This window comes from Rhincodon typus, chromosome 36, assembly GCF_021869965.1.
Source record: "Rhincodon typus isolate 14 chromosome 36, sRhiTyp1.1, whole genome shotgun sequence".
NCBI classification, from domain to species: Eukaryota; Metazoa; Chordata; class Chondrichthyes; order Orectolobiformes; family Rhincodontidae; genus Rhincodon; species Rhincodon typus.
This window is the reverse complement of record NC_063367.1, coordinates 23,859,229-23,885,626: the sequence shown is the minus strand read 5'-3', so window position 1 is coordinate 23,885,626 and position 26,398 is coordinate 23,859,229. Positions and strand designations below refer to the sequence as shown.

The 26,398-nt window shown below is 42.6% G+C and overlaps 1 protein-coding gene across 2 annotated transcripts in view; it reads right to left on the bottom strand.

Moving 5' to 3' along the window:
* Window positions 1-26,398, bottom strand: part of LOC109912244 (leucine-rich repeat-containing protein 49) — a 167,092-nt gene that overhangs the window by 52,226 nt on the left and 88,468 nt on the right. For both annotated transcript variants that reach the window (XM_048617282.1, XM_048617283.1), the window contains exons 11-15: window positions 19,151-19,234; window positions 14,591-14,772; window positions 13,858-13,947; window positions 3,465-3,702; window positions 2,736-2,921 (exon numbers count right to left, since the gene is read on the bottom strand). In XM_048617282.1, the coding sequence (XP_048473239.1) occupies window positions 2,736-2,921; window positions 3,465-3,702; window positions 13,858-13,947; window positions 14,591-14,772; window positions 19,151-19,234 (780 nt within the window). The remainder of the gene's footprint in view (window positions 1-2,735; window positions 2,922-3,464; window positions 3,703-13,857; window positions 13,948-14,590; window positions 14,773-19,150; window positions 19,235-26,398) is intronic.

The following is a 26,398-nucleotide window of genomic DNA, read 5'->3' as shown; positions in this document are numbered from 1 at the left end:
GCCGGCAGCGATAGTGGAGTCAGATACTTTAGAGACTTTTAAACAACTCTTGGATAGGCACATGAAGGATAGTAAAATGTATGGTATGCAGGGTAGATTGATCTTAGTAGGATATTAGGTCAGCACAACATCGTGGGCCGAAGGACCTGTACTGTACTGTTCTTTGTTCTACATTCTATGCTCTATGTGCAGATTAGGTGGATTGGCCGTGCTAAATTGCCCTTAGTGTCTATGGATATGCAGGCTAGGTGGATTAGCCATGGGAAATGCAGGGTTACAGGGACAGGGTGGGATGCTCTTCAGAGGGTCAATTGGACTCAATGGGCTGAATGGCCTGCTTCCATATTGTAGAGATTCTATAAGTCTAAGTATAATCCTACTGCCCTTATACTCCTCTAGGGAATCTGTCTGTACCTAACATATGCTTCTTTCTTTTTCTTGACCATGGCCTCAATTTCTCTAGTCATTCAGCATACCTTAGACCTGCCAGCCTTGCCTTCCATGCTAACAGGAACATACTGTCAATACAGTGTGGAGCTGGAGGAACACAGCAGGTCAGACAGCATCAGAGGAGTAGGACAGTCGACATTTCGGGTCGGGACCCTTCTTCAGAACTGGGAAGAGGTGAAGGGAGCTGGGAAATAAATAGAAGGAGGGGTGGGGCTGGGCGGTGGTGGGATGGTGATAGGTGGATGCAGGTAGGGGGTTTGTGGGGATTGGTCAGTGGGAAGGATAGGGCAGATAGGTGTGAGAAAAGATAGACAGGTTGTGTCAGGACAAGGAGGCAAGAGGGAGGATGGGTGGGGCTGGGTGAAGATAGGTGGGGTAGTGATAGGTGGATGCAGGTGGGGGGTAGTAGGGATTGGTCAGTGGGAAGGGTGGGATGGACAGGTGAGGAAGAACATGGACAGGTTGTGTCAGGTCAAGGAGGCAGGAATAAGGCGTGGGATGAGGCCGGGGGTGGGGAGATTTTAAAACTGATGAATTCTATGTTCAGGCCATCGGCTGTAGGTTCCTGAGGCAGAATATGAGGTACTGCGTGAGGCATCATTGTGGCACTGGAGGGGGCACAGGATGGACATGTCATCAAGGGAGTGGGAGAGGGAGTTAAAATGGTTAGTGACTGGAAGGTGTTGTCAATTATCGCATACAGAGTGCAGATACTCCATGAAACGGTCCCCGAGTCTGCGCTTAGTCTCACCAATGTAGAGGAGGCCACATTGGGAGCAACGGATACAGTAGAGAAGGTTGGAGGATTTTGAGAAGGATATAGAAACAGGCAGTACATGGTTGGGGAACGATAAGGTTGGAGGCTGTGGGTGGGAGGTCTCCTGAGGTGATAAGGTTATGGATGGTCTGAGAGATGATGGCTTGGTGATCAGAGGTGGGGTCATAATCGAGGGAGCAGTAGAAGGTGCCAGAGATTTGGCGCCTGCCTGTCACTGAACATACTGTCTCTGAACTCTTGTTATCTCATTTTTAAAGGCCTCCCACTTCCCAACCGTTCCTATACCTGCAAATAGCTTCCTTCAATCAACTTTTGAAAGTTCCTGTCTAATACTGTCAAAATTAGCCTTACTGCAATTTAGAACTTTAACTCTTTGGGCAGTTCTATCCTTTTCTATAACTACTTTAAAACTAATAGAATTATGACCACTTACCCCAAAGTGCTTGCCCACTGACACTTTAGTCACTTGATTTCCCAACAGAAGGTTTAGTATTGCTCCTCCTCTCGTACGTATATCCACATATTGAACAAGAAAGTTTTCATGTACACTCTTAATGCCCTCTAGAAGGTGGTACTAAGTCACCTTCTTGAACTGCTGCAATCCATGTGCTGTAGGTATACCCACAATGTCATTAGGGAGGGACTTCCAAGATTTTGACCCAGTGACAGTGAGGGGATGATGATATATTTACAAAGTGAGTGTTCTGAAGGGGAACTTGCGGTTTGTATGTTCCTATGTATTTGCTGCGCTTCTCCTTCAAAATGGATTTGGTTATGGGTTTGGAAGTGCTGTTTAAAGATCTTTGGTGAATTTCTGCAATGCATCTTGTAGATAGTACACACTGCTGCTACTGATGCAGTAACTGAATGTTTGTGGAAGTGGTGCCAATAAAACGGGCTGCTTTAAAATCCAAAAGAACTGTGGATGCTGTAAATCAAGAACAAAAACAGAAGTTGCTGGAAAAGCTCAGCAAATCTGGCAGCATCTGTGAAGAAAAAATTAGAGTTAATGTTTCAGGTCCGGTGACCCCTCATCACCTCAGGAGACCTCCCACCCACAGCCTCCAACCTCATCGTTCTCCAACCACGCACCACCCCTTTCTATCTCCTTCCCAAAATCCTCAACTCGGACTGCTTTGTTTTGACTGGTTTCAAGCTTTTTGAGTGTTGTTGGAAATGCATTCATCCAGGCAACTGGGGAGTACTCCTTCACACTCCTGACTCATGCCTTGTACATGGTACAAAGGCTTTGAGAGTCAGGAGGTGAATTACTCACTGCAGTATTCCTCGTCTCTGACCTGCTCTTGTTGCCACTATACTTATATGGTAAGTCCAGTTCTGTTTTTAGTCACTGGTCCCCCCCCGCCCAGGATGCAGATAGTGGGGGACAGGCATGATTATTTGATCAGACTCCAAGTACAAATTACAAAGATATGCATGGTATTTGGCAAAGCAATTTAAACAAAATTCAATCCATTAAGTAGAATTCTGGTATTTGAATGCTTACCTCCATATCATTTATTTTTTGTAGACAGAAATGGTTGAGCCTGAAGAGGACATAGTATTTCCAAAGGCTGAAGTTCACCACTGGATTTCCCTGAGAACTCACAGTGAGCTGGTCTAATCGGCGGCCCAGTGCTAGGGCATTAAACTGCTGCAATTTGTGGAGATTTGTATCTTGGAACTTTAAGTGCTGTCAAAACAATTATAAAATAACTATGTTGGATGTAGATCTAGGCATGACGGCTGTTGTCAAGTGAAATACAATGAGCTTAACTCTGGGAGAATAGTCCAGGACAAGAAGCTGCTACACTAGTAACTTGCTGGAGATGGCATTTCAAGGACTTCAGCCCTGAGCTTCTAGTTCAGAGACAGATATATGACCCAGTGCACCACAATACCACCTTTTCTTTATAGACAGTGCCTAATCTGTTGAATTTTTCCAGTACTTTTATTCTGATTTCTACTACAAGTCAGTTCTGTGATTAGATAGACCCAGTCATCAAGTTTTCACTGCAATCCAGATTAATGTGTCAGCATTTTCTGAGAGTGATCTCAATAATATGTGTGACCACAACACTGAGTGATTGCTGCTGACATGACAAAACTGAATGACACCACTATTACATGTGTCCAATACTGGCCAAAAACAATATCTCCAAAACTTAACTTATATTTCTAAAATCTAATAGTTCCGTAGGAAAATCACTAAAATAACTTATGAGAATATCCTTACCAAAATATTTGGAAATTTAATCCTTAATCGTGGTAACACTGCTGCAATCTCATCAAAGTCTATGAACATGAAAGAGACAGTTGTGACAGTCCCAGCTGCCTGAACACCCCAGCTGCGATCCAGAGATTCCAGTGCACCAAACCCGTACAAGTGCAGTGTATCCCCTTCCAGTTCAGCCAGGTGAGAGTCTGCGATGGACAAACCTTGCACTGTACAAGTCAGTATCCCATCAGGAGACCTGCAAATTTGCACACAACTTCAATATCATTCTTATTTTCACTTTTTTTAATCTCTGAGCTGTGCAAAGACCGCATAGAACATGACACTGACTGGCACCTGTGAAGTTCGTATGTTCACACCTTATATTCATTACACAGATCCGATTAACAAATTAACTAGCAAACACAAGGTTGACGATTAGCCACTTTTCTCCATTTTCAATATTCCAGGTATCAGATTAGGATGCATTTTCATTATACTTGTTCAGGGAGAAAATATAGTGCAGCAGTAGATTTAACACCAAAATGTATTGTGCGGAATTGGACATAACCCAAAGTACATATGCAGAATTAGATCAAACCCCACAGCACACTTTTCAGCACCAGATCCAACCTGAGACCAAAGTGCAACACCGAATCTAGTCCCAGGAAGTGCAGTAGAACATAGAATTTAGCACCATAGTCTACAATACACTGCAGCATTGGATCAAACCGCAGAGTATATGATGTGCTTGATCAAACCCTAGAGTACACAATAGAACCTAAGTCAAACGCCAGACCATACAGTACAGAATTGATTCAAAATCCAAAGAATTCAGTGCAACACTGGACTGAATTCCAGGACATACTCTGCCGGTTCATTTCTGACGTCTCGCAGCACGAGATACAGCCGCAGACAGTGAGGTGTATTGAGATCCCAGACCAAATTTATGTACTGATCTAGAGAACAGTAACTTTTTTTTAAAGTAAACTAAACACAAGATCCCCAGAACTTACTAACAGAATAAAGCCACAAAATTCCATGGCTTTTAACAAAGAATAATAAACTTTACTACACATCATTAGAACAGTACAATCTGTAATACCTGGACAACTTATTTCTAACATCCAGAATTAACATCTGATAAATATGGATAATAGACTGTGATTGAACACCTCAACTGTCTTTCTTTAAACTCTCAGATTTGCCAAGAATTCCATGCCTGTCCAATCATTGCTAAAACCCACCACTTCAAGAGATAAACTAGGTACCATTCCTACATGAACAATGCTACCTGCTGAGTTGCTACGTAAATTCATTTTGTACAAGGGGCCAGGTTAATAAATTCCATGTAGCCAACATATTAACACTTCCCGTTTTACCAAAGTATCTGGAGCACAAATCATATCATCAGCCACTATCTACAAGCAATTGCCCGAGTAGCCCTCAAATATTAATTTGTTTATTTGAGCTATTGAAAGTATAAGGGAACATTTTGTCCTTAAAGCCAAAACCTCCACAACCTCCTGCAACCTGACTCATTATGGCTGTATTGAGAAAGAATTCCCTTGACTATTCTGAGCCACATCCTCCATGGAGGCGGTGGCGCAGTGGATCAGTGGTTAGCACAACTGCCTCACAATGCCAGGGACCCAGGTTCAATTCCACCCTCAGGCAACCATCTGTGTGGAGTTTGCACGTTCTCCCCGTGTCTGTGTGGGTTTCCGTCAGTTTCTTCCCACAGTCCAAAGATGTGCAGGTTAAGTGGATTGGTCATGCCAAAGTGCCCCGTAGTGTCCAGGTTAGGTTGGCTAGTTATGGTAAATGTAGAGTTAAGGGGATGGTGGGGTGTGGGAATCTCTTCAGAAGATTGGTATAGACTCAATGGGCTGGAAGATGTCTCTCTGCACTGTAAGATTCTATGATTCTATACTATGACCAAGTTCCCCAGACTTTGATACAGTACTCATTCACAAGCAAAACCCCAAGTCTTGAGTTCCAAGTTCCAACTGCGTTTCTCCTCTCTCACCAAGCTCCAAATCTTGCTTAGTTGCACAAAGCACATACTGCTTGTGAGCTTTTCAACTCCCACTCTATCAGATGCACTGAAGCATTAATGCTTGCAGACGTCTTCTGAGCTCTTCCCAGCTTTCCACAACACATAGCAACCTTTCCACGTTTTCAGTTCTCTGGACTTGTTATGAGTCCTGACTCCAACACTGTGCTACCTATTAATTCATGGAATTGCTTCATAGGTTTTAAAAGCACAGGGCAATTCAGTTTCTCTTGATTCCTCATTGAGTCCTCTACACAACACCTGCGTAGTTCAGCTGCTTTCCCAGCAGTACAGCTAATTGGGGTACTCTTAACATGGGTTCTGCTTCTGTGTCTTACTCATTGACTGCAATCTTTGAACTCATCTTAAACCTGAGTGACCTACTGAAAACTCGAAATAAACCACTTTCTATTGCTGGGCAAGATTGAATTTTATTAACATTCTGAAACAGTCAAATGTAGCATCCTTGGAACTGAGTGTGCACCATTAAGGTTACATTCTCACAGAATGCTAGAAATGGATTTCTTGATAGGTGCAATATTGAATAAAACAATGGATTGAACCATAAAGAATGTAGGATGCAATGGATCTAATCTCAGCGTAATGTTCAGAGCTAGGATTGAATGTTTACTGTTCTGAGGTAATAAATTCTAGATTTAGAATTTTGTACAAATCCAATTTTGTTTGCAATTTACATACATATTTACAATAAACTGTAAACTAAAGTTTAAATTCTGAAGTTGTCAGCCCTAGTCAGAACTTCAACAAAACCTCCAGTGGAAGAGTCATACTGGATTCAAAACATTATCTCGGTTTCTCTTCCTACAGGTGCTTCCAGACTCATTGAGTTTCTGCAGAATTTTCTATGCTTGTTTGTAAAAGATAGGTTGTACTTGACTACTGTAATTCAATCTTTTGATGAAGAAATAGAGAAGCTTGACAAAAGAATTGCAATGGAAACTGTCTCCTGTACGGATTTTATGAAAGTTTCTGACAAAGTACCACATAAAAGACGTGTTAACAAAACAGAACTTGATGGAATAGAACAGTGTCAGTTTGAATTAAAAAAAATGTCTTAAGTTTAGAAAACAGCAAGTCATGATAAAATGGAGCTTTTGTAAAATTTTAAAACTTACAGATAATACCAAATTGGAAGTGTTGCAAACAGTGAGAATGATGCTAATTGATTGCAAAAGGACATAGAGATAGAACAGCAGAATTGTCAGGCAAGTAAGTGGCAAATAGAATTTAACAGAGAAGTTCAAAATGATGCATTCAGCAAGGGATTAGAAGAGACAATACAGGGTAATAGCACAGTTCTAAAGAGTATGCAAGCACAGAAGGACTCTGGCTTCATGAGTGTAGATCTTTGAAGATGGCAGACATAATAAGTAACACATGGGAGTTTGGGCTTTATAAATGCAAACAGTGTAAAAGCACTGAAGATATGCTGAATCTTTATAAAGCTCTGGTTCAGCCACAGCAGAGTATTCAATCAATTCTAATCACTGTACTTGAGAAAGTTGTTGACAGTTGCAGAGAGATTTACCAGAATGGTTCAAGAATCAGGAATTTTAGGTGCTAATTACAGAAGCTGGTGTTGTATTTGTGGAAACAAGGGAGACTGAGCGAAGACAGGTTCGAACTGTACAGGAGTCTATGTGTTTTGAAAATATAGACAAGAAAAGGGGGTTCAAGAGCTAGAAGGACACAGATTTAACATTTTGCACAATGGGTGCATATGGGGCAATTGGCCAAACTGAAGAATCTGTTAGAAAATAAAGTAGTTAGACCCATGCCATATTGTAATAAATATCTCAGAAGGCTGCATTCTTTGGATGGTGTGGGTTCCAGCCCCACCACTTAAAACATTAGTGGGGAAAGCATCCTTGCTAATGTCAGCAGCCACACAACAATTTAATGTTTATTTGAGTGTTAATTGGCTTGTGACAGGACTTCCGCTTCATTCGGGAGTAAGTCCACCTCAGAGACCTGCCTGATAACTGTATAGTCCCAGCAGTACCACTGAGAACAGTGTCTACATCTGGGGTTACAGGCAGTCCCAGATTCAAAGTATCAGAAGCCCAGGACAAACACAGCTTCAGGGGACTTGCCCCAGGATAGGAAGGAAAGTGCAGTGGAGTACAAGGGTGGTTAAGTCATAATGGAAGGGCCAGGGAAGAGTGGGGCCTGCTGTACAAAACATAACGCATAAATCCAGATGTTGCTGTCAGTCAGTCTTAATATGGCATCTCTAGAGTTTCCCATTGACTACAATCTCAATTGCAATCATGGTCTCACTCTAAAATCATTTGAAAAAGCTGCTCTTCGTTGAAGGAGGGCTTTTAACAGTGCATTAGCTCCATAACTACCGTTAAACATGCTAAGTGATCTTGAAAGGTTAACTTATATCAATGAAATGTTAAACATCTCCATTCTGCTAATATGCTTCAGTCAGTGTGAGCAGAGTCAGCGGAAGGGAGATTTCACCTTAGTCAGACAGAGGCCAAATGAATAGATCCGGGAATTTGGTTCAAAGTGGAAACTCAGTGTATAGGGGGAAAGAGGTGATTTAATAAGGTTTATTGCAAGAACTAATGTTTCCAGAACAAGTAGTGAGCGAGAGGTTAAAAGGTGTGGCCTGTGACTGGAGAATGAGTTAAGCAGGAGAGAATAAAAGGCGTGGATCAAGAGATCTACCTGCAGTAAGGCCAGCGGAAACGACCTCACAAACTACAACGAAACACAGATGTAGGGGAAGCTGCTGATTGATGAGTATCTTTAGTCATTGAAGTAAAAGTAAGGTCTTTATGTTGCTTTTAGGTCTCTAATCTCTTTTTTCTCCTCTTGTTTTCTTATAAATAAGTTGTTAAGTATAAAATTGATACTGGTGTCAAAAAATAATAACAATGAAGTGTAAAGAGTGGGGGATTCTTCAAGTGTACAGAGCAGGGTTACGAGAATAATTATTTAACAAATCAAACATAATTTAATATCAATGGCAAGACAGGCGCTGTTTTGCTGTGTAGCACATGTACGATGTTGGACATCAGGATGATCCAGAGTGAACAGATTTGTAGCAAGTGTTTACAGCTCAAGCAACTTTGGATCTGAGTTGGAAAGATAGTGTCTAAGCTGGGAGCTGGACGTGGGAGCTGGCTGATCCTATTACGAACTACAGCGATCACATCTGCAGCAAGTGTTGGTTGCTCAAGGAACTTCGGTTCAAAGTTGATGAGCTGGAATCTGAGCTTCAGACACTGTGGCACATCCAGGAGAGGGGAAGAAATATCTGGAAGCAGTGTTTCAGGAGGCAGTCACACCTGGTAGATTAAATACTTCAAATTTGGTCAGTGGCCAGGGACAGCAGGGTGTGACTGCAAGCGAGGCAGGTAGAGGGATCCTGCATTCAGGAACAGAGGAGCCTCAGCTCTTGACCTTGTCCAACAGGTACGAGGTACTTGCTCCCTGCGTGGACGAGGAAAAGGGCTGCAGGGAGGATGAGCCAACTGACCATTGCACCATGACACGGTAGGCCATTCAAGAGTAGGGAGCAAAAAGACAAGTGGTAGTTGTAGGGGATTCGATAATTAGAGGAACAGACAGTATCCTCTGTATGCAGAATCCAGAGACCCGCATGGTGTGTTGCCTGCCTGGTGCCAGGGAAAGGGATATCTCTGATCGGCTTGAAAGGATATTGGAGCGGGAGGGGGAGGATCCAGTTGTTGTGGTCCACGTTGGAACAAACAACATAGGCAAGACTAGGAAAGAGGACCTGTTCAGAGATTATCAGGAGCTAGGAACCAAATTAAAGAACAGGTCCTCAAGGTTTATAATCTCCGGATTACTGCCCAAGCCACGTGCAAATTGGCATAGGGACACGAGAATAAGGGAAGTCAATATGTGGCTAAAAGAGTGGTGTGGGAAAGAGAGGTTCCTTTTCATGGGGCACTTGCATCAGTATTCGAATGGGAGGGATCTGTACAGCTGGGACAGTCTCCAGCTGAACTGAGCTGGGACCAATGTCCGAGCGAAAAGGATAAATCGGCTGGTCAACAGGACTATTTATACTAGAAAGTCGTCGGAAGAGTGAAGAATAAACATACCCCAGTAGGAAACAAAGCAGCAGGTTAACATCTGTAGAGGTGGATTGAACTGTGTTGAAAAATATGAAAGAAATGACAGGGAAGGAGAACTCAGGAGAGATTATTAAAGTCTCCAGCACAGACTCAAATAGGACAGAGTGTTTGGAAAGGGTTAGGAATCAAACTTCAAGCACAATGGACAAACGAATGACGATGAGAGGAGGGATGGTTAATACAGGACTGAAAGTGTTATATCTGAATGCAAGCAGCAAAGGAATAAGGTAAATGAGCTTGTGGCACAGATCAAAATTGGCAGGTGTGACGTGGTGGGCATCACGGAGACGTGGCTGCAAGGGGATCAGGATTGGGAGCTGAATATCCAAGGATATACATCCTATCGAAAAGGTAGGCAGGTGGGCAGAGGGGCTGGGGTTGCCTTATTAGTAAGAAATGAAATTACATCAATAGTAAGAAATGGAGTAGAGTCAGATGGTGTAGAATCTGTGTGGGTACAATTGAGGAACCGCAACGTGAAAAAACCATAGTTCAACTAATGTACAGGCCCCCAAACAGTAGTCAGGACTGGGGCACAAGATACACCAGGAGACAGAAAAGGTATGTAAGAAAGCCAAAGTTACAGTGATCATGAGGGATTTAAATAGGCAGGTGGGAAAATCAGGTTGGTAGTGGATTGCATGTAAAGGAATTTGTGGAATGTCTACAAGATGGCTGTTTGAAGCAGCTTGTGGTAGAACCCACTTGGGAACAGGCAATACTGGATTTAGAGTTGTGCAATGAGGCAGACTTGATAAGGGAGCTTAAGGTGAAGGAACCTTTAGGAGGCAGTGGTCATAATAGGATTGAATTTACTCTGAAGTTTGACAGGGAGAAAACAGAATCAGAGGTAATGGTATTACAGCTGAATAAAGGCAACGGCAGAGGCACGAGGGAGGAGCTGGGCAGAATTGACTGGGAGAGGAGCCCAGCAGGAAAGATACTGGAACAGCAATGACAGGAGTTTCTGGGAGTAATTTAGGAAATGCAGCAAAAATTCATCTCTAGGAAAAAGAAGCATACTAAAGGGAGGACAAGACAGCCACGGCTGACAAAGGAAGTCAGGGACAGCATAAAAGCAAAAGAAAAAACATAAATGTGGCGAAGGGCAGTGGGAAACCAGAGGATTGGGAAGCTTACAAAGACCAATAGAGGGCAACAAAAAAAGGAATAAGGAGGGAGAAGATTAAATATGAAGGTAAGCTTGCCAGTGATATAAAGGAAGACAGTAAGAGTTTCTTTAGACACATAAAGGGCAAAAAAGGGGCAAAAGTTGACATTGGACCGCTGGAAAATGACGCTGGAAACACAATAGTGGGGAACAAGGAAATGGCTTAGGAACTGAATAATTACTTGCGACAGTCTTCGCAATGGAAGGCACGAGTAATATCCCAAAAATTCAAGAGAGACAGAGGTCAGACCTGAGTATGAAGGCCATCACCAAGGAGAAGGTGCCAGAAAAACTGAATGGCCTGAAGGTGGATAAATCACCTGGACCAGATGGACTACACCCCAGAGTTCTAAAGGAGATAGCTGAAGAGATAGTGGAGGGGTTAGTGGTGATCTTTCAGAAATTTCTAGAATCAGGGAAGGTCCTAGAGGGCTGGCAAATTCTAAAAAGGGAGTAATGCAAGAGATAGAAAATTACAAGCTGATTCGCCTAACCTCAGTTGTGGGGTAAGATGTTAGGGTTCATTGTGAAGGATGAGATTTCTGAATACTTGGAAGTGTATGGCAAAATGGGGCAAAGTCAGCACGGTTTCATCAAGGGGAGGTCATGCCCGATGAATCTGCCAGAATTTTTTGAGGGAGTAACAAGTAGGTTAGACCAAGGAGAGCCAATGGATATTATCTATCTGGACTTGAAGTTGGCCTTTGGTAAGGTGCCGCACAGGAGGCTGCTGAGTAAGATAAGGGCCCATGGTGTTAGAGACAAGGTACTAGCATGGATAGAAGATTGGCTGTCTGGCAGAAAGCAGGAAGTGGTGTTAAAAGGGTCTTTCTCATGATGGTAGCCGGTGACAAGTGGTGTTCCGCAAAGGTCAGTGCTGGGACCACTACTTTTCACTTTATACATTAATGATCTAGATGAAGAAACTGTGGGCATTCTGGCTAAGTTTGCAGATGGTACAAAGATAGGTAGAGGGACAGGTCGTATTGAGGATGCGGGGAAGCTGCAGAAGGATTTGGACAGGTTAGGAGAGTGGGCAAAGAAGTGGCAGATGGAGTACAAAGTGGGAAATGTGAGGTCATGCACTTTGGTAAGAACAATAGAAGCATGGACTATTTTCTAAATGGGGAGAAAATTCAGAAGTCTGAAGTGCAAAGACACTTGGGAGTTCTAGTCCAGGATTCTCTCAAGATAACCTTGCAGGTTGAGTCAGTAGTTAGGAAGGCAAATACAATGTTGGCATTTATCTTGAGAGGGCTTGAATATAAAAGCAGGGATGTACTTCTGAGGCTCTATAAGCCTCTGGTCAGGCCACATTTGGAGTATTGTGCACAGTTTTGGGCCCCATATCTCAGGAAGGATGTACTAGCCCTGGAGCAGGTTCAGAAGAAGTTGACAAGAATAGTCCCAGGAATGAAAAGCTTGAAGAGTCTGGGTCTGTACTAGATGGAGTTTAGAAGGGTAAGGGGGGATCTAATTGAAACTTACAGAATACTGAATGACCTGGACAGAGTGGATGTTGGAAAGATGTTTGGTAGGAAGATTGTTGGAGAGACTAGGACCTGAGGGCAAAGCCTTAGATTAAAGGAAAAACTTTTTAGAACTTTAGAAGAGAAACTTCTTCAGCCAGAGAGTGGTCAATCTGTGGAATTCACTGCCTCCGAAGGCTGTGGAAGCTAGGTCATTCAGTATATTTAAGACAGAGATAGATAGGTTCTTGATTGTCAAGGGGATCAAGGGTTACAGGGAGAAAAAGACAGAATGGGGTTGAGAAACTTATAGCCATGATTGAATGGCAGAGCAGACTTGATGGGCTAAATGGCCTAATTTCTGCCCCTATGTCTTATGGTATCACACCAGGCAAGGGGCAAGTTATCAGGACACTTTGCTCCAGGAGGCAGTCACACTGCTCTGGCTAGGTAATTCAACCTGTGATCAAGGACAGGAGGGTTAGAGTTATGGGGAACCAGGGGTAGCATTCAAGGATACTCAGCTGTGCAGTCCAGCAGTCACAACGCTCTTGTAAGCTGTCAGAAGAGAGTGGAGGATGAGCAAATTGACCACCACAACATGGTACAAGGAGCCATTAGATGGCGGGGGAAGAGAGAAAGTAGGAACTTAGTCATCGTAGATGACACTATATTGAGGGGAATAGTTAATGTTCTCTACAGCCGTGAGAGTGAGTCCCAAAGTCTGCATTGCCTGACCGGTGCTACGACTAAGGACATCTCCTCAGGGCTGGAGAGGAACTCCGAGTGGGAGGGATTCAGTGATCACTGTCTACATCGGTATAAACAACATTGATAGGACTAGAAAGGAGGTTCCACTGCAAGAATTTGATCAGTTCAGAGCTAAATTAGAAAGCAGAACCACCAACATGATAGTTTCATGATTTCTACCTAAGCCATGGGCAAACTGGCATAGGGTAAATAAAGTCAAGGTGTTAAACACATGGGTCAAAGATTACTGTGGGAGGAATAGGTTTCCGTTAGAATAGAAGAGGGTCATTCATTGGACTTAAAAACTTAAACAATGCTGGTATCAATGTCCTGATAAATCAAATAACTAGGGCTGCAGAGTGGGTTTTAAACTAATTAGAAGCAGGGGAGTGTGTTGGAGAGGGAATATGTAGGCTTACAAAGCAAATGATTTTGATAGCATTGCAAGGTAGGTATTTATGTAATGATACCCAGAGTGAGATTGGAAAGAACAGGAAATGGCCATTTACTTATGATGTATTCGGAACACAGTTACATGAACTGATAGAAAGGGAAACTCTGTGACAGTAAACACATTGATCTTGAGGTGGGTGAGCAATCTTTGGGCTTGGGGAGCTGATTATGAGCATACATACTACACATTTTAAGTTGAATGCTGGGTGTTGCTGAGCTTTGCAATGAGAATGAATCAAAATTAACATCTGCAGTTCACTGAATAGCTGTCAGTTATCATGAACAATACTAATACAGATAAAAGAATGAGACTCTTCAACCTTTACAAAGCATTTGGCTAGAAACCAGTAATATGCAAATCAAAATTAGACCTTACCTCATGTTATTGGACTTTTCAGATTTTGAGAAGTCTTGTTTGTTGCTCTCTACTGCTTCCTTTTCAATATTGTTCTTTGGACTTAATTGGCTATGAAAGGATATGATAAAAAAAAACAGTCCAGCACACTTTCAACATTAAGAGTTTTATCTAAAAGAAATGAAACAATGAAAATTCATTATTTATGTAGGAATAGACCAAACTCCACAATTTATTCATGGACACTGAATGGACTATGTACATAAGAACAAAAGAAATAGGAGCAGGATTAGACCATATGGCCCTTGAAATCTTCTCTGCTATTCAATATGACTGCAGTTGATCTTCTGCCTCAACTCCAATGTCATATAATGATTTCTTTCCAATATGCAGAATGATCATAAAGCTAAGATTTCCCAGATTATATTGTACAATGTTCTGTTCTGTGAATTCAAACAGACTTGCTGGTTTCCAGCTAAATACTAAAACTGAGGGAAATAAGTAATGAAACTGGAAAATTTAAACTAAGTCCTGGGGATAAAAAAAAAACTATCTAAAAAAGAACCAAATAAGTTTATATTAAAACTAACAAAAAAGGTGAAACTCATAAAATTTACCAAGCTTTGAGGCCCGTAATCATTATTTCTTTTCTATCTAATCTTCTCTCCCATCTCACTTTTTCTTCATCTCATTGGTCTGCTGCACAATAGGTATGGGCCCTTAATCAAAGTTTCTCAATCAAAAGGATGCATACCTTGATTCATTAGGCCATAGTTCCTGTTCACTTTCATTGATGTGACACGGTTTACGAATACTGATGTTACTGGCTGTGCTGAGAGATTTCACTTGTTCCTGTTGTGCATCCTTGATGGCAGCAACCGTCTGCTGGATCTCCCACTGTCTGGCAGCATTACTAATAGCCAAACGTCGTTTCTCCTGTAAAATAAAAGTGAGTAAGACATGCCTTTCAGACAACAAAGAAGATATGGAGAATATTGTGAAAAAAACCATTCACTTCTCACAGAAGGCATACGTTTATCAGGTCTAATGTCAGCAGGGTTCATTACAGCTAACGAATTACTTCTTGAAAATTTGCTGCTGTTGCAAAGTAATAGAGGTTGTCAAATAATTTGCCTTCAGCAAGCTTCCTCAAACTGTAATGAGATAGATAACCAGATAATCTTCAAAGTTTTGGCAAACATCTGTAGCTCGGGTTGTGGGTGAGGTTGTTGACTTGCTCACCGAGCTGACTTGTTCTCGTTCAGAAATTTTGTCACCATGCTAGGTGACATCATCAGTGGAGTCTCCGATGAAGCGGGGTTATTCTACTCCGCTTGGAACTTATACTGTTTGGTCCGTTGTGGTGAGTAGTGTCATTTCTGGTTTTGATCTGTATGGGTTTGTATATGGGACAAGGTAACCATAGTAGCCCAAGCCAAACATAGACACGCACAGGAATTCCTAGAGGCATGGTTCTCCACCTGTAATGCAATCAACAAACACATAGAATTGGACCCCACATACAAACCCATACAGATCAAAACCAGAAATACTACTCACCATAAAGGACTGGACAGTATAAATTCCAAGCAAAGTAGAATAACATTGCTTCATCAGGGGCTCCACTGATGATGTCACCTAGCATGGTAACAAAACGTCTGAACAAGAACAAGCCAGCTCGGCAAGCAAGTCAACAACCTCAACCAGATAAATCTGTCTTATACATATAGTCATAGGAATTAATGTAAGCTAGGACATGAAGTGAATTCCCTTGCTTTTCTTCGAACAGTGCCATTGTACCCTTCATGCCCAATTGAGTTGGTATTCAGGTCCTTGGTTTAGCTGATACAACATTTCCTCATGGGTAGTAACCCACTTCCCTTCCATATTATTTCACTTTATTTGTGAATGGCAAAATCCTGACATATACATTCCTGGAATTCTTTAGTTTTGCACTGGTGAATGAGCATTCTCCAGTTCTTCAGGGCAAAGTTCTCCAGGGCAGCATAGTGGTTCAGTAGTTAGCACTGCTGCCTCACATCTCCTGGGACATGAGTTCGATTCAAGCCTTGGGCAAATGTCTGTGTGAAGTTTACACATTCTGCATGGGTTTCCTCTGGGTTCTCAAGTTTCCTCCCTCAATCCAAAGATGTACAGGTTAGGTGGATTGGCCATGCTAAGTTGCCCATAGTGTCCAAGGATGTGCAGGCTAGGTGAATTAGCCATGGGGAATGCAGGGATAAGGTAACAGGGTACAGTGCTCTTCGGAGGGTCAGTGTGGACTCGTTGGGCTGAACGGCCTGCATCCACACTGTAGGGATTCTATGAAACCTTGAGCTGGCTTCCTGCACACCATTCATCATTTGATCTTCAAACCTAATGACTGGTGGGACCAATGTTGGATGTGGCTGCAATCTCAGAGTAAATGCCAGGAAAACAACATTGCAAATTTGAAGCCAAAGCTTAAAATATTTGCCCATAATTAATAACCTAGGATTAAACAAATCAAAATCAAAACACAACAAATGAATAAAACAATAAATTACACCTCAATTACTCTGGACAACATCAAGATTCAAATTACCCCTGACCTTTTGAACTACACCATACATTTATCCATCAAGACTTCAATTTTTTTTTGCTGTTCCTTCACTGTCCCTAGGTCATGAACTTGTAACTCCCTGCCTAATTGCACTGTGGGTGTATCTCCACCACATGGACTGCAGTAGTTCAAGAAGACAGCTCACCATCACCTTCTCCAAAGTAAATAGGGACATGCAACATTTGCTGGCTTTATCAGCCTTATGGACATCTCACCTTCTTGAATACACATAACAATTCATCATGGTGATGCTGTAGGTATCTCAAAACAAATGTTTTATAGGTGCATTGCAGTTTTAATATTGAATTTAAAACATTTATGCTTTAAGTTTAAACTGTTTATGTTAAAATCAGTTGAATTTCTGGACATTTGGATACTCAAGTGCCATATGGGCCATACCAAATAAAATCTCCACAGAGGTGGTTTTCCAGACAATATTGTTGGATATTGGGATCCCTTAAAAACAGAATTTTCCTAGTATATATTGTGTAGCATGAAATTACATTCAACAGCTATCACAGCAGTACTTCACAAGATTCAGCATATGGAAAATAAAGGGAAGAATGAAAAGAAACATGGAGGTCATGATGCCCATTGAACTCGCATCAACAATTAACCTAGTGCTAAATGCACCCTATTATCAGCATGTTTCCAAAAATAAGTAATTCTTCTTAGAAAGAATAGTAAACTAACCCTCAAATGCAGGCCAGCAAGAGGACAACAATCATCCAATGTCATGACCGGCTGTCCCATTTCCATTGGCCAAAAAGGATTCAGACAACTGACACAGTTTAAGCTACCTGTCCCAATAAATTTGATATAACAATAAGTGCTCAGGCAGAGGAGCATTCTTTTTGGACAGTTCTTATCAGCAGACCTTGTAGGCAGCAGTTCTCATCAGGTGGTCCCCAGAGAACAATCTTCATCGAGCAGTCCTCACTAGACACATGGAATACTGACAGAAGTAGTGAAGGAAGAGTTCCCCAACACCTCGGCTAATAAGCGGACGTTGCCCCTAAAACTTTAACAAGACCAAAATATTCCACACTGACAGCCTGTACGTCATCTGGTATCAGTGAACTATTTCCATTTGTAATAAGACCATAAGACATATGAGCAGAAAATAGACCATTCAGCCCATTGAGTATGCTCTGCCATTCAATCATGGCCGATAAGTTCTTTAACCCCATTCTCCTGCTTTCTCCCCATAACTCTTGATCCCCTTGATAATCAAGAACCTATCTATCTCAGTCTTAATTGTACTCAATGACCTGGTCTCCATAGCCTTCTGTGGCAGAGAATTCCATAGATTCATCACTCTCTGGCTGAAGAAGTTTCTCCTTATCTCTGTTCTAAAAGGTCTTCCCTTTATTCTAAGGCTGTGTTCTCGGGTCCTAGTCTCTCCTACCAATGGAAGCATCTTCCCAACATCCACTCTGTCCAGGCCATTCAGTATTCTGCAAGTTTCAATTAGATCCCCCCTCATCCTTCTAAACTCCAATGAGTATAGTCCCAGAGTTCTCAAACTTTCCTCATATGTTAAGTTTTCCATTCCTGGGACCATGGCTGTATACTTTCTTCATCTAATTCTTCAACTAATGTAACAGAACTAAACTGCTGCATCATATCTAAACTGCTGCTTGAATTACTTACAAATTGTTCGCTGCCTATATTAGGTAACTGTGAATGTGAATCCACAACATTAACAATATGAAATTGCTAGCTGAATTAAACTGATGTAGTGTTGGTGGCAGGTTCCATTGGAATTTCCTACTTGTTATCTGACCATTCACGGTACAAGTGACTTCAGGCTTCACTGTAGCATCAAGGATATTTAGATAATTTTATGTAGCCAGATGGGAACACAACCCCTAATCTAAAAACCAAAAATGGAGGCTGATAAGAATAATGTCAGCAGATCGGAGATCAACGTTATTTTTGTTTATTACTTATGATTAGGGCTCCAAAAAAGATATATGGGATGAGGTGCTATTGCCAAATTTAGTAGTCTCTGCATATCTCTAGTTATCTTGAAAAGTATATGACATGACTCAGTATCTTGCTGAGTCATTTTAACAGACAGTTAAAAGACAACCATGTTGGTGAAAACTATAGCACATATAGACCATAAGTATCAAGAATGACAGGCTTCCTTGCCTAAATGTTATTTGGTTTTAGAACAATCGGAAGGTGCATGGACACTTTTGCGGATTCCAGGTTTTTATTTCCAGATTATATCCATTTTTTTTAATTTTGCTGTCAGGTTTGCAGTAAATTTTCCTATGTTAAAAGTAGTAAATAAATTCACGCTGTTTCAGATTCTGCTTGGTATTACAGCGCACAAACTGTTGGACTCCTTATATTGATAATTGTTGAACACTACATGAAAACCGCAGTGCTTCTTTAATTGCTGTGTCCATGACAGGTTACAAAGTGCAAATATAACACTTTGACATAGCTGCGACACTTGGTTTTAACTAAATACTAACCATGACCACAATATCTATTAAATCTTCACAAAATAGGAGTGCAATATTAAAAAATCCTCAAGACAGAAATTTTTTTTTTCTTTTGCAAACCTGTTTAAATTATACTGCACATCAACTCTAATTGATTAGATATACATGCCTTGACCATATTATCACTAGGATTGAAGGATTGCGTGCAACATTCTCGTCATTTATTTTAACAGAACCAATATTTAGTCTTTACCTTCAGAATTGCCTGCTTGTGTATTTCACGTTTTTTGTCGTCTTCCTTTCTGGCCATGACCGATGCCATTCTCCTCTCTTCCTCCTGAAAATAAGCATTATAAATGAAAATGTATATGTCATCTTTAAAACAATTTGATAGCTAGTCATTATAAGGGGCAGTAACTCAATGAACAGTGGAGAGCAAAAAATTGGTGGCCATAAATATATTACAATACCAGTGTGATTAGTATTGAAAGGAAACTAAAACATTCAAATTTGAAATATTCAAGTCAACGTCATCTTTTAATAAATGTTTAATTAAGTATAAGCTATGATAACGAAACACTTTTCCATTTTAAACATCATGTCACCAGTCACAAATCACACATAGCTAGATTTGGATGTTAAAGTTCCCAACAATTGCCTCATTAAATCTTCCCAAGATCAGATACAACATAGGCCAACAGAAAATTGAGGTATCCTGTAATTCTGTCATCGAACTTTCATGATTTAGATAATAAATTAGACGTTCAGTTGAAGCTCCTATGCTTAAAAATACCCTATTCAGTACTGAGCATGATTTTATCAAAGTTCAATGTGCTTGAAAATGTACGCACCAGAACCTAGCAATTACCAAGATTATTTGCAATCTCCTCCGTGGTATCAAACATCCCAACTCCTGCGTGATTCTATTTGCTAGTCTCCCATCTTGCACCCTCGATAAACTCCAGTGTTCACACACAGCTTGTTTTGGAGTAAGTTCCATATGCTGACCTATTTTCCTATTCCCCACCTTAAAATTTAGAACAAAGAAAGAACAAAGAAAATTACAGCACAGGAACAGGCCCTTCGCCCCTCCAAGCCTGCACCGATCCAGATCCTCTATCTAAACCTGTCGTCTATTTTCCAAGCATCTGTATCCCTCTGCTCCCTGCCCAGTCATGTATCTGTCTACATATATCTTAAATGACGCTATCGTGCCTGCGTCTACCACCTCCAGGCACCCAACCACCCTCTGCGTAAAGAACTTTCCACGCATATCTCCTTTAAACTTTTCCCCTCTCACCTTGAAATCGTGACCCCTAGTAAGTGAGTTCCCAACTCTGGGGAAAAGCTTCTTGCTATCCAGGGTCTATACCTCTCATGATTTTGTAGACCTCAATCAGGTCCCCCCTCAACCTTCGTCTTTCTAATGTAAATAATCCTAATCTACTCAACCTCGCTTCATAGCTAGCGCCCTCCATACCAGGCAACATCCTGGTGAACCTCCTCTGTACCCTCTCCAAAGCATCCACATCCTTTTAGAACGTAGAACATAGAACACAGAACATTACAGCGCAGTACAGGCCCTTCGGCCCTCGATGTTGCGCCGACCTGTGAAACCAATCTGAAGCCCATCTAACCTAAACTATTCCATTATCATCCATATGTTTATCCAATGACCATTTAAATGCCCTTAAAGTGGGCGAGTCTACTATTTTTGCAGGCAGGGCATTCTACGCCCTTACTACTCTCTGAGTAAAGAACCTACCTCTGACATCTATCCTATATCTATCACCCCTCAATTTAAAGCTATGTCCCCTCGTGCTAGCCATCACCATCCGAGGAAAAAGGCTCCCACTGTCCACCCTATCTAATCCTCTGATCATCTTGTATGTCTCTATCAAGTCACCTCTTAACCTTCTTCTCTCTAACGAAAACAGCCTCAAGTCCCTCAGCCTTTCCTCATAAGACCTTCCCTCCATACCAGGCAACATCCTGGTAAATCTCCTCTGCACCCTTTCCAATGCTTCCACATCCTTCCTATAATGCGGTGACCAGAACTGTACGCAATACTCCAAGTGCGGCCGCACCAGAGTTTTGTACAGCTGCAACATGACCTCATGGCTCCGAAACTCAATCCCTCTACCAATAAAACCTAACATACTGTACGCCTTCTTAACAACGCTATCAACCTGGGTGGCAACTTTCAGTGATCTATGCACATGGACACCGAGATCTCTCTGCTCATCCACACTACCAAGAATCTTACCATTAGCCCAGTACTCTGTATTCCTGTTATTCCTTCCAAAGTGAATCACCTCACACTTTTCCGCATTAAACTCCATTTGCCACCTCTCAGCCCAGCTCTGCACCTTATCTATGTCCCTCTGTAACCTGCAACATCCTTCCACACTATCCACAACTCCACCGACTTTGGTGTCATCCACAAATTTACTAACCCATCCTTCGACGCCCTCATCCAGGTCATTTATAAAAATGACAAACAGCAGTGGTCCCAGAACAGATCCTTGAGGTACACCACTAGTAACTGAACTCCAGGATGAACATTTCCCATCAACCACCACCCTCTGTCTTCTTACAGCTAGCCAATTTCTGATCCAAACCGCTAAATCACCCTCAATCCCATGCCTCCGTATTTTCTGCAATAGCCTACCATGGGGAACCTTATCAAACGCTTTACTGAAATCCAAATACACCACATCAACCGCTTTACCCTCATCCACCTGTTTGGTCACCTTCTCGAAGAACTCAATAAGGTTTGTGAGGCACGACCTACCCTTCACAAAACCGTGTTGACTATCCCCAATCAAATTATTCCTTTCTAGATGATTATAAATCCTATCTCTTATAATCCTTTCCAACACTTTACCCACAACCGAAGTAAGGCTCACTGGTCTATAATTACCAGGGTTGTCTCTACTCCCCTTCTTGAACAAGGGGACAACATTTGCTAGTCTCCAGTCTTCTGGCACTATTCCTGAAGACAATGACGACATAATTTTTTTGGTAATGTGGCGACCAGAACTGTACGCAGTATTCCAAATGTGGTCGAACCAAAGTCCTATACAACTGTAACATGAACTGCCAACTCTTGTACTCAATACCCTGTCCGATGAATGAAAACATGCCGTATGCCGCCTTGACCACTCTATCCACCTGCGTTGCCACCTTCAGGGTACAAGGGACCTGAACACCCAGATCTCTCTGTGCATCAATTTTCCCCAGGGCTTTTCCATTTACCGTATAGTTCGCTCTTGAATTGGATTTTCCAAACTGCATCACCTCGCATTTGCCTGGATTGAACTCCATCTGTCATTTCTCCGCCCAACTCTCCAATCTATCTATATTCTGTTGCATTCTCCGACAGTCCCCTTCACTATCTGCCACTCCACCAATCTTAGTGTCATCTGCAAACTTGCTAATCAGACCATCTATATCTTCCTCCAGATCATTTATGTATATCACAAACAACAGTGGTCCCAACACGGATCCCTGTGGAACACCACTGGTCACAGTTCTCCATTTTGAGAAACTCCCTTCCACTACAACTCTCTGTCTCCTGTTGCCCAGCCAGTTCTCTATCCATCTAGCTAGTACACCCTGGACCCCATGCGATTTCACTTTCTCCATCAACCTACTGTGGGGAACCTTATCAAACGCCTTACTGAAGGCCATGTATATGACATCTACGGCCCTTCCCTCATCTATCAACTTTGTCACTTCCTCAAAGAATTCTATCAAGTTGGTAAGACATGACCTTCCCTGTACAAAACCATGCTGCCCATCACAAATAAGCCCATTTTCTTCCAAATGTAAATAGATCCGATCCCTCAGTATCTTCTCCAGCAGCTTCCCCACCACTGACGTCAGGCTCATCGGTCTATAATTACCTGGATTATCCTTGCTACCCTTTTTAAACAAGGGGACAACATTAGAAATTCTCTACTCCTCCGGGACCTCACCCGTGCTCAAGGATGCTGCAAAGATATCTGTTAAGGCCCCAGCTATTTCCTCTCTCGCTTCCCTCAGTAACCTGGGATAGATCCCATCCGGACCTGGGGACTTGTCCACCCTAGTGCCTTTTAGAAAACCCAACACTTCCCCCCTCCTTATGCCGACTTGACTAGAGTAATCAAATATCTATCCCTATCCTCAACATCCGTCATGTCCCTCTCCTCGGTGAATACTGACGCAAAGTACTCATTAAGAATCTCACTCATTTTCTCTGACTCCTCGCATAACTTCCCTACTTTGTCCTTGAGTGGGCCAACCCTTTCTCTAGTTACCCTCTTGCTCCTTATGTACAAATAAAAGGCTTTGGGATTTTCCTTAACCCTGTTTGCTAAAGATATTTCATGACCCCTTTAGCCCTCTTAATTCGTCGTTTCAGATTGGTCCTACTTTCCCGATATTCTTCCAAAGCTTCATTTATTTTCAGTCGCCTAGACCTTATGTCTGCTTCCTTTTTCCTCTTTGGTGGTCTCACAATTTCACCTGTCATCCATGGTTCCCTAATCTTGCCCTTTCTATCCCTCATTTTCACAGGGACATGTCTGTCCTGCACTCTAATCAACCTCTCTTTAAAAGCCTCCCATATATCAAACGTGGATTTACCCTCAAACAGCTGCTCCCAATCCACATTCCCCAGCTCCTGCCGAATTTCGCTATAGTTGGCCTTCCCTCAATTTAGCACTCTTCCTTTAGGACCACTCTTGTCTTTGTCTGTGAGTATTCTAAAACTTACGGAATTGTGATCACTATTCCCAAAGTAATCCCCTACTGAAACTTCAAACACCTGGCCAGGCTGATTCCCCAATACCAGGTCCAGTATGGCCCCTTCCCGAGTTGGACTATTTACATACTGCTCTATAAAACCCTCCTGGATGCTCCTTACAAATTCTGCTCCATCTAAACCCCTAACACTAACTGAATCCCAGTCAATGTTGGGAAAATTAAAATCTCCCATCACCACCACCCTGTTGCTCCTACATCTTTCCATAATCTGTCGACATATGTGTACCTCTGTCTCACGATTGTTGTTGGGAGGCCTGTAGTACAGCCCCAACATTGTTACAGCACCCCTCCTATTTCTGAGCTCTGCCCATATTGCCTCACTGCTTGCGTCCTCCATAGTGCCCTCCTTCAGCACAGCTGTGATATCCTCTTTGACCAGTAATACAACTCCTCCACCCCTTTTACCTCCCTCTCTATCCCGCCTGAAGCATCTACATCCTGGGATATTTAGTTGCCAATTTTGCCTTTCCCTCAACCAAGTCTCAGTAATAGCAATAACATCACACTCCCAGGTACCAATCCAAGCCCTAAGTTCATCTGCCTTACCTGCTACACTTCTCGCATTGAAATAAATGCACCTCAGACCACCTGTCCCTTTGCGTTCATCACCTGCTCTCTGCCTACTCTTCCCCTTAGTCACAATGACTTCATTATCGAGTTCCTTACAGGCTTTAGTTACTACCTCCTTACTGTCCACTAACCTCCTCATTTGGTTCCCATCCCCCTGCCACATTAGTTTAAACCCTCCCCAACAGCGTTAGCAAAAGCACCCCCCAGGACATTGGTTCAGTCCTGCCCAGGTGTAGACTGTCCGATTTGTAATAGTCCCACCTCCCCCAAGACCGGTCCCAATGTCCTAAAAATCTGAACTCCTCCCTCCTGCACCATCTCTCAAGCCACTCATTTATCCTGCCTATTCTTTCATTTATACTCTGACTAGCACGTGGCACTGGTAGCAATCCTGAGATCGCTACCTCTGAGGTCCTACTTCTTAACTTAGCTCCGAACTCCCTAAATTCTGCTTGTAGGACATCATCCCATTTATTACCTATATCATTGGTGCCTATATGCACCACGACAGCTGGCTGTTCACCCTCCCCCTTCAGAATGTCCTGCAGTCGATCTGAGACATCCCTGACCCGTGCACCTGGGAGGTAATGTACCATTCGGGAGTCTCGTTTTCGACCACAGAGCTGCCGATCTACTCCCCTTACAATCGAATCCCCTATGACTATAGCCCTTCCACTCTTTTCCCGCCCTTCTGTACAGCAGACCCAGCCACGGTGCCATGAACCTGACTACTGCTGCCTTCCCCTGGTGAGCCATCTCCCCCAACAGTATGCAAAACGGTATACCTGTTTTGGAGGGAGATCTCCGCAGGGGACACCTGCACTGCCTTCCTGCTTTTTCTCTGCCTTTTGGTCACCCATTCCCTTTCTCCCTCAGCAATCCTAACCTGCGGTGTGACCAATTTGCTAAACATGCTATCCACGACTTCCTCAGCATCGCGGATGCTCCAAAGTGAGTCCATCCGCAGCTCCAGAGCCATCATGCGGTCTAACAAGAGCTGCAGCTGGACACACTTCCTGCACGTGTAGGAGTCAGGGACATCAGCCGTGTCCCTGAGCTCCCACATTGAGCAAGAGGAGCATAACACAGGTCTGGGATCTCCTGCCATTTTTACTCTTAAGCTTAGCTTAGTCCTACTATAATATCAAATAATAGATAAATGAAATGAAAAATTTTTTACCAATCACTCTACTTAACAGCACACGATAAAAAAAAAAGAAAAAGACAAACCTTACCTTATCAACACACCACAGAGTCTTTTTTTTGGTGAGAGGAGGAGGGTGGGTGGGAGACACTACACGTGTAGTGTCTCGAGTTTAGCCACTGCCCAAATATATCAGTTCGCTCACCTTCCCAGAGCGCAATTCGACTGCTCCCTCTCAGCTCCGCTGCCAAAATGAAGAACTTACCTTCCTGGCAGCCCCCGGTCCTCGCTCTCACCGCTCCTGCTGCTGCTGCAAAAAATGGAGGCCGCTGATTCCACAAGGTAAGTCTTTTTAAAATGAAAAGCTCACCTTCCCAGCAGTCCCCTCGCGCACTTTCCCGACTTAACATTTAACATTTTTATCCTCTAGAAGTGTTTCATCCTTGCCAAAATAAACTGCAAAAAATTGTAATACAAAGGGACTTGGGGGTACTTTTGTACGAAACACAGATGCAGCACAGGGGCAGCACAGTGGCTCAGTGGTTAGCGCTGCTGCCTTACAACGCTACGGACCCAGGTTTGAATCCACCCTCAGGCGACTGTCTGTGTGAAGTTTGCACATTCTCCCATGTCTGCGTGGGTTTCCTCTGGATACTCTGGTTTCTCCCCACAGTCCAAAATGATGAGGTTGGGTGGATTGGCCATTGGAAAGGCAGGGTTACAGAGAATAGGGTGGATCTGGGTGGGATGTTTCTTCAGAGGATTAGTATGAACTTGATGGCCGAATTGTCTGCTTCCACACTGTAGGGATTCTATGCAGCAGGTAATCAAAAGGCTAATGGAATGTCGGCCTTTATTTCACTAAGAGTAGAGAAGTATTACTACAACAGGTGCTGGTGAGACTATATCGGGAGTATTGTGAGAAATTTTAATTCCCTTATTTAAGGAAAGATACTATTGTTCCGTTGCTTCATC